This window comes from Pteropus vampyrus, unplaced genomic scaffold (assembly GCF_000151845.1).
Source record: "Pteropus vampyrus isolate Shadow unplaced genomic scaffold, Pvam_2.0 Scaffold40, whole genome shotgun sequence".
Taxonomy (NCBI): Eukaryota; Metazoa; Chordata; class Mammalia; order Chiroptera; family Pteropodidae; genus Pteropus; species Pteropus vampyrus.
The window spans coordinates 2,369,326-2,378,502 of record NW_011888821.1 but is presented as its reverse complement, the minus strand read 5'-3'; the positions used below and the strand labels follow the sequence as shown (position 1 = coordinate 2,378,502).

At 45.7% G+C, this 9,177-nt stretch overlaps 1 protein-coding gene and 1 non-coding gene across 2 annotated transcripts in view; one reads left to right on the top strand and one right to left on the bottom strand.

The window, feature by feature from the left end:
- ABAT (4-aminobutyrate aminotransferase) overlaps positions 1-9,177 on the bottom strand; it is an 80,319-nt gene that overhangs the window by 22,804 nt on the left and 48,338 nt on the right. The window contains exons 4-6 of the mRNA XM_011358414.2: positions 8,132-8,161; positions 6,373-6,490; positions 2,814-2,863 (exon numbers count right to left, since the gene is read on the bottom strand). Of these exons, the coding sequence (XP_011356716.1) occupies positions 2,814-2,863; positions 6,373-6,490; positions 8,132-8,161 (198 nt within the window). The remainder of the gene's footprint in view (positions 1-2,813; positions 2,864-6,372; positions 6,491-8,131; positions 8,162-9,177) is intronic.
- Positions 1,996-2,114, top strand: LOC111738581. The gene has a single exon (XR_002779892.1). It is a non-coding gene; the product is annotated as a 5S ribosomal RNA (ribosomal RNA).

Sequence of the window (9,177 nt, the reverse complement as noted above, 5' to 3'; positions counted from 1 at the left end):
CCTGCACTCGCACACGGTGCTGGGGGAGTGGATTCCGGCTCCCAGCTTGGAAGCTGACTGTGTGCACGGCACGGCCCGCAGCCCCACTCCGTGCCTCGTCACCACGGAAACCGCGACTGCGTCGGTGAGGGTCCCGGGCCGCGGTCTTCGTGGAAAACGACCTGATTGGAAAGGATAAACGAACCGCAGCGTGTTCACACTGGCACGCTCTACGCCCGGGGAAGGGATGATCGGCGGCTTCCCCACAAGGACGAGTCCCGCAGACGGGCTGTGAGTGCGTGAGCCAGACACGATGGAGGCCTCACGCCGGGTCCAGTTACGCGCCAACGAAGAATGAAAGAAACGGCACCTGTGCTGTTAGACTAAGGGGCGTGGTCCACCTAACGTGGTCTGGGGGAAACATAACTGAGTAGAGGCACGTTGTGGGGACCGTTTCTAATTCTCAACACCCCACCCTGATGTAGAGAGAGCACAGGCAGCTACATGGCACATATATCCCATATCGTATATACGTTTGCCATATTGTATAGGTGTGTTGTCGGCGCACGTATGCGCCCCCAGGAAGGTGCCACAGCCTCACCCTCAAGACTGTGAATATGTTACAGGGCAAAAGGGGCTCTGCAGATATAATTAAGATTCCTAATCGGTTCAGATAGGGAGACAAATTCTGGATATTCTGGGTGGGCTTAGTGTAACCACACGAGTCCTTTGCTAAGAGCAGAAACGGGAGGAAGACAGGGAGATGGGCTGGACCGGGTTTGCTGGCAGGGAGATGGAGCGACCTCGTGGAAACCGTGAGAATGAAATAAATTCTGCCAACGACCTAACTGAGCCCCAAAGCAGATTCTCCCTTCCAGCTTCTAGCTAGGGGCCGGTTTCAGCTTTCTGAGACCCTCAGCAGAGCGCTCAGCCGAGCCCACAGTTTCCTGACCCACAAAATCGCAGAGCCAGTCAGTGGGTGTTGTTTTAAACCACTGAGCTGGTGGTGATTGGTGCCGGCAGCAATAGGAAACTAACACACAGTGAGATGGGGGAGCAAGTAGGAAAATAATGTCTAAAAAGTCTCCTTTAGGAAGAGATAATGGAAAAAAAGTCGAGAAACGCTGTTTGACTTAGGAAGATGCACTGAGCGATGCACTTAGGACATCTCCACGTGTGTTGTGTCCGAGGCTTTCCACCACTCTCATGAGAGAAATGGGAGCCTTCTCTGCAGGGGCTCTCACCGGGGGGAGGGGGGACTCTACCCCCAGAGGCCACTTGACGATGTCTGCAGACATGTTTGGTTCTCATGGTTTCGGGGTGGGGAGGGGTGCTACTGGCGTCGAGTAGCTAGAGGCCAGGGAGGCTGCTACACGTCCTGCAGTGCACAGGATGCTCCCCACCACAGAGGATGCTCTGGCGCTCACCGTCACCAGTGCCGAGGCTGGGAAACCCTGGTATACGCAGCATCTAACACCGGATGCCATCAGGCCTGCCTGCGTCCCTCCCAGCTCTCTCTGCTCCCGCTTCACTGTCCTGTTCTGTTCATCTCTCGTGCTGCTGCTCTCCTTTCCACTCTCTCCCTCCTTCACATCTTCCTCTCCTTCAGAGCTCCGCTCAAATATCACTTCCCTGGGGACTCTGCCCTACCGTCAGCCCCTCCATGCCCGGATAGCCCCGTTCCTGTGGGTTTTGTTTCTGGCACCTCTTCTGGCTGTGTGCCCTTGAACAAATATTTAACCTCTCTGTGCCTCAGTTTCCTCATCTGTACAATGGTACCTGCCTCGTGACTTGTCGACGTTAGAGCTGAAGTGCCGAACACAGTGTTTATACAGAAGTCCCCCTTTATCCATGGAGAATACGTTCCAAGTCCCCCAGTGGATGCCTGAAACCATGGATGGTACCTCACTCTATATATACTGTGCTGTGTTTTTTTCCTATACGTATATACCTATGATAAAGTTTAATTTCTAAATTAAGCACAGTAAGGAACTGACAACAACAATAATAAAATAAGCCTACAGCCATGCCACCCTGAACAAGCCCGATCCCGTCTGATCTCAGAAGCTAAGCAGAGTCGAGCCTGGTTAGTACTTGGATGGGAGACCACCTGGGAAGACCAGGTGCTGTAGGCGTAAAAAATAAAAAATAAGGGATTGTAAGCTGACAAGGTCCTTGCAACCTGTGAGGTCAACTAAGGGTTGCCTCGCCTAAAAAAATAAATAAATAAAACAGAACAATTATGATAATATGCTCTAATAAAAGTTACATAAATGTGCATTATTAAGTAAAATAAGGGTTCCTTGAACCTCGCTCTGTGATACCGGCCCATCTGATAACTGAGACGGCTACTAAGTGACTAATGGGCAGGAAGCGTCTACCTGTGTGGACAAGCTGGACAAAGGGAGGAGTCACATCCCAAGTGGGATGGAGCGGGACAGCGCGAGACGTCCCCACACTACTCAGAACGGCACGCCTTCTTTAAACCCAATGAATTATTTCTGGAATTTCCCACTTGTTATTTTTGGACCACAGGTAACTGAAACCACGGAAAGGGAGAATGTAGTATATATTATGCCAATAAAGGGAGAATATAGTATATAGGATGCTCTTAATTGTGATTGCTATCATTGTTTTATGCCCACACAGCACTGCTTGACTCACCCTGTAGCACTTCATATGGCTCCTCTTATGCGTGTGGTTAATCGACTGCGTTCCAAGTGCCTTAGCGCATCGTGTGTATTCAGAAACTATTTATGGAATAAGTGAATGGACTTCTTCCAAAGGCTGCTCCGATGAGCCCCTGAATCGCCGTGAAGAACCCGGGGACTTACCACATTTTGAGGCTGTTGGACGAGTTTCATGAGAGCAGGATGGCTGTAACCTGGGGATGGGGGATATGGTTAGAGACCAGCATCACATCTGAGGGTCCCCGTGCCCCTCCCCCATGGCCTGCCCCTTTCCTTCTTTCCAACCCTGCAACTCTCTTCTTAGGCCAGAAGGTCTTTTCATCCTTTGCAGACAAAAGACTCATTCTTGGGCCCACCCAGACCCCCCAGACTCAGAATCTCTCAGGATGCTGCCCAGAAATCTTCTGCAAATTTTTTGGGTGCTTCTGGGGTTCAGGTTTGAGCCTGACTAGACTAGCCAGACATAAGAAGAAGTGAATGCAAGGTCAGAGCGAATCGAGACCAGCTCTGGGAGTGCTCCCCCAGGCCGGCATGATGTGGTCCTCGCTTTCTCCCGCAGTGCCCACTGGTTGAGTCAAATCTCAGCAAGTGTTTGCTCAGGGGCCGAGTGAGTGACTGGTACAAACTGCCCTCTGCGACCGGTACAACCTGCCCTCTGTGACCGGCACACCCGGGCCTGCCTTCACGCATTTGCTTATTCTGAGTCCCGCGGCATTTCCTGTCCAGCCTGGGCCTGACGTCCCACAGCAAGGTTGAGGACACCCTGCGATTCAGCAATTGCTCTCCTACGAATCTATCCTACGCATGTGTATAAAGACCGGTGTACACGTATCTTAATTGTGCCACTTCAGTATCTCCAAGCTCGAAAGCAACGTCAAGTCCATCCGTCGCAGATCGGTTGTTGCCAGGATTTGCACTGATGAAGAGAAAGCCCCTGCACATAGTAGATGCTCAATAAATGGAAGCATTCCCTGTAAAGGAGGGAGGAGCAAGACAGAACCGCACAGCACTCGAGCCAGATGTCCTGGGTTCGAAGACTTTACTTCATTTATTGAGCATCTACTTTTGTAGGAGGCTTTCTGTTCATTACTGCGAATCCTGGCAACGATTCGGCAGGGAGGCCACGTTGGTAGAAGGAACCGAGGTCAGGAGACCAGACTGTAAGACCCTAAAGGTCAGTGGCAACTGTTCGACTCAACAGATATTAGTTGAATGAATGAATAACGCAGAGATCCAGCGACATGGCAAGAACTCGAAACGGTCACATATGAGAAAAGACTCATCAGTGAATCTTGGAGCAGGAGGTTAGAACTTAAGAGAAAAACTCCTGCGCTTTAAGTATCACAATTTTCATCATGCATAACTTGTACTTATTTTGTTTTAATCGATTCATTTTTTTAATTTAAATAAATTTACTTTGAAAGGAGACTTTATATCACTATGGCGAGAGGCTTGCTCATGGCTCTGAGCTGGGGGCCTGCCGCCTCCAGAATAAGAGATTAGCAAGTGTAGACAGGTATGAAAGACAAGCATCACCCAGGGTAGATTTTCTCCTCAACGGAATTAAAAAACAGTGAACGGACTTGAAGAGCCTGTGGCTTCACTCTGCCTGCTGCAGGGAGCATGGAGGGGGGAGCGATGTATGGGGATTAAGGGGAGAGGGTTGTTAACGGTCTTCCCCCACTGTCCCTACCTGTCCCCTTGCCAATCCAAGGCAGGCTGAGCCCAAGGCTGGAAGATGCTCATTACTCAAGGGAGGAACACCGTGAGTTTTTCTCAACTCTTCTCACCCTGCCTGGTGTTTATGACTTTTCTGCCTCAGTAGATGAGCCAGTTAAGGGAAATCTCATTAAGCCACAGATTCAGCTTGTCTTACTCGCTTCAGAAGGACAGATGAAAGAAGAGACGGCCCCTCCGATCAGGAAAATCCCTCCCCTGGGCTTTCGATGCTGTGGAACCCCCACATTGCAGGCCAGGGCAGGGGCAGCTGTCTGGGAAGCTGCTATCATAGAAGTAAGCTTAGGAGGGAGAGAGTCATTGGTTAAAATCTGCGGGAGTCATTGGTTAAAAACACGCTGGGCAAAACCTGCAAACTCTTGAAAGCTGGCTCCCTGTCAATAAATATTGTAGGACTGTAGTAGGGGTTTAATGAGATAATATGTGATGCACTTAGCAATATGCCAGGCACATAATACATTCCCAATAATTATTATTTTAAAAAATCATCCCAAAGACTATAGGTATGGGAGAAAATGTGGCCAGAGAGAGAAATTTAGAACTTCTAGCTCTTTAATGACTGCTGCCAGCCTGGCCCCCCAAACTCCTATGCATACGCTGGCTGCGGATTCGAACTTGGGGAGCCCTGGTGGGAGGATGTAGGAGTTAGTTGGGAAGACGTTGTTCCACAGTTTCATGGCTAATATATGGTGGAGCCAGGACCCAAACGCAGAATGACTCCAGATGTGATCTTTTTCACTCCGACACAAAATGGAGATAGAGGTTTATAGAGCTTAGCATCTAAAACGCCTTCGAAGGCCAAGGCGCCTCTGGATGACGAGACTTTCCAAAAAGAATGAGTCATCCACTTACTGTCTAATTGCATCTTAATGGTAAATAAATAGGTTGTAGGGGAGGAATGGAGACCTAATTCGGGGTCTCAGGGGAAAGGCCCCAGGCTGCTGGGGGTGGGAAGCTGCTGATGGGATTCAGGGGGCCGCTCTGGCGCCATCCACGAAGGGACAGGCTTCATCAGACACTCAGCCTACAGACCAGTGAAGGTAATGAGGATGCCACTGAGCAAAGAAGCATGAACCATCTAAGCTGCACATAGCAGCGACTGCATCCAAATCAGCCCGATCTATGCAGTTGTCTGCGTGCTCTCCGATAGCAGTGAGTCACACTCTGTGTGGCAGGGAGGTGGGCCTGGCGAGGCAGATGCCATTGGTGCCCCACCAAGTCACCTTTACTGGGCAGGCCTTCCCTCTCCTGAGGGCTGTGCGCATGTGTGACTGATAATGGCTTCAGCCGCCTCCTTCTCTGGAAAATTACCTTTGGTGAATGGAAGCTACTTTACCGAAGAGATGACATGTCCTTCCTCTGGCAGCTAGTGGGAGATGACTGACTGGTGGTATAGGGGTGCAAAAAGGCGAGTCTCTGCCTCAGTCTGGGACCAACCCTGGGGTGCAATGTATGTTCCAGAGCCCCCTGGGGGATCAGGCCACGGCTAGTCTCTAGCTGACACCTCATCCTTTTTAGCTTTTCTCCCTGCCCTATGTTGTTTCCCTTCCTCCCCTTTCTTCTGAGAGCTCTCCCTCAATAAACTACTTGCACAGAATCCCTGCCTCAGGCTCTTCTTCCAGGAAACCCAACCTAAGACAGCTGACATTAAATGTGGTGGTCACACAGACCTGGGTTTACATCCTGGCTATGCTTCCCCTGCAAGCTGCTAAACCTCCCCAAGCTTTGCTTATCTATCCACAAAAACAGAGATATTAATATATACTCGAGTACCTTGTAGGGTTTTGGGGAGGAGTAAATGAGAGGAGACATGTAAAGACTCCAGTAATACACCCTGTACGAATTACTTGTTCCTTTTCTTTGCCCTGGAGGGAAGTGTCTGGCAACACGGAGGGATGTGCTTGCTGGAAGGGACATCTCACGTCTGGATAGCCATGACTAAGAGAGAGGAAGTTTCAGCTCTTACCAATGGGGACAGAGGAGATCTGAGAATAAAGATCCAACATCCGGTTGCCATCCACATCGACCAGGTAATTGCCTCGGCTCTCTTCATAATTGCAGAAGAAATGCACAGCATCTGCATTCTTGGGGAAAGAGAGACTTAGTCAGGCTTGCTGCAACTCCCTAGAGTCTCAATCTTTTAGGATTAACTTTGAATTGGTGAAATGAACCATGACCTGCCCAATCTATGGACACCTGAAGGATCTCTGTGGGTGCTGGCAATGGAGCATTTCTTGCCCTGAGGGTATTCCATGGGTGATTTGCTTTATAATAGTTTATTAAGCTTTAAATTTATATTTTATGAAGTTTTCTCTATGTGTTTCATGTATCACAACAAAATAGGTTGAGCTATAACTCTGAGAAAGATTCCGATAAGATGTATATAATGAGCCTTAGAGAACCCATTAATAAAATTTAAAAAATATACTAATTATGAGAGAAATGAAAATGTTGCCCTAGAAGATACTCAATGCAAAAAAAAAAAAAAGTAAAACAGAAACAGAGGAACAAAAAGATGTGAGGCATAGAGAACAGAAAGTAAAATGGAAGATGTAAATATAACCTCAGCAGTAATAATATTAGCTGTGGATGAACTGAATGGCCCAATCAAAAATCAGAAACTGTCGGACTGAATAAAAAGATTCAACTACAAGCTGTTAACATGTGGCGTACTTTAGATTCAGGAATACAGATAGGTTGAAAGTAAAAGGATGAAAAAAGATACATGATTCTCACAGCAATCATAAGAAAGCTGGAATGATTTATACGAATATCAAAATCTACTGTAAAACCAAAAAAACAAATGTTACTTGAGGTAAAGAGAGGCATTTTATGATGACAAAAGGGTCAGTCCATTAAGGAGATACGACAATTATAAACATAGAAGTACCTAATAACAGAGCCCCAAAATATATGAAGCAAAGACGGATGGAATTGAAGGGAAAAACAGTTTTACAAGAATAGTTGGAGACTGCAGATAATGGCTTTCAAGAACAGTTAGGCAGAAGATTAACAAGGAAATTGACTTAAATAGCGCTCTAAACCTATAGATCTCATAAACATTTATAGAACACTCCACCCAGACCTGCCCTTGACTCCGGACTTACAGCTGGCCATGTGACTTGATTTGGCCAACAGAACGAGGCAGAAGTGATGGTGGCCAGTATGGAGCCTGGGCCTCAAGAGGCCCATAGCATGCTTTCCTCTTCCATCGCCATGAAAACAAGCCCAGCCCAGCTTGCTGGAGGATGAGAGACCCGTGGAGCAGAGCCAAGTCACTGCAGCGACCAAGAAAAGCCTAACCTAGACCAGCCGGTGGCCAGTCATTCCCCAGGCGTGTAGATGGACCCATCTTCTTCTTAAGCATATACAGAACATTTTCCAGGGCACACCATACGCTAGGCCATAAAAAAGGCCCAATAAATTTAAAAGGATTGAATTCACGCAAACTATGTTTTCTAACAACGATGCAATGAAATTAGAAATCAGTAACAGGAAGAAATTTAGGAAGTTCCACCAAAATGAGGAAAGGAAACAACACATAAGTAACCGATGAGTTAAAGAAGAAATCACAAAGAAAATGAGAAAAAAAAGATCTGGAATAAAAGTCAGCGGCATTTTTTTTTTTTTTTTTTTTAAAGAGCCAGCACAGAGGAAGCATCTGTGTCTTTCGGCTAAATTGTCATAGAGAAGCGCAGAAGGAACGCTATCTCGTCCTCACTTACCTGAATTATATTCAGCTGTTTCATTAACTCCTGTGGGCAAGAAGAGCAAAAACATTATAGCAAAAACACACTCCTCCAAATTCGCTTAAAATATTCCATGTCTTTCCAAGTCTTGGGACTATCTCTCCCTTCATGTCAATGACTTAACAGTTAATTAGTCGACAACATTATAAATATTTTTAAATTGCTTAATATAAATGGTTGGCGGGAAACGACTCCTGCCAGTTAAATTACTACTATAACAGGCAGACTGGAGATTTAGATATTTGGAAGATAACGATCGAACTAAAATATTTAACAAAAAAATTTAAGCTGAAGGCATTTACCAGTGTCCATAAAAGGATGGACTCTCCTTTTATTTAGGGAAAAAAAGCCTTTAACACTCCATTAAAAAAATAAAATCAACTGAAAATATAAATTTACACACAAAGACCCATTTATAATTAAAACCCAAATACTCCATAAATCATTGTGCAATTCTATATAGAAACTAGGAATTATAAACCAGCTTGCTTTCTTTGTATGTATGTATGTATGTATTTATTTATTGATATTATTTTATTTTGTTTTTCTAGCTTGCTTTAATATTAAAAAGATTTCATCTCTAAAAATGATTTAATGTGAAATAAACTTTAGCAATTAGTGTCCTAAAATTCTGCATTTCCACATAAAATAGAATATATTAATGATGACAATATAAAAAATTATTCCAAGTATTTCATTACTATTAAATTAAAATGCACCACTCTTCAATAGAAATATTCATGAAAAAGTCCCCTTTTGTTAGAAAACACAGTAAATACAATCACCAGTACAAAGATTTCTGGATTTATAAAAAGGGGTATCTTTGACACTAAAAAAAATGACAACAGATAAAATCTGCAAAGTATGCAAAGAAAAAAGATTCGTTTGTATTAAAAAGGTTTACACTGTTATTTTTTAGGTGCAAACAGTAGCAACAGCTTGCACATCCTGGTGCAGAGTCAAGGTAAGTCAGCCTTCCAAAATGTGCTATAAGCGGATTTTGTAGCATCTTTGAGAAGCTC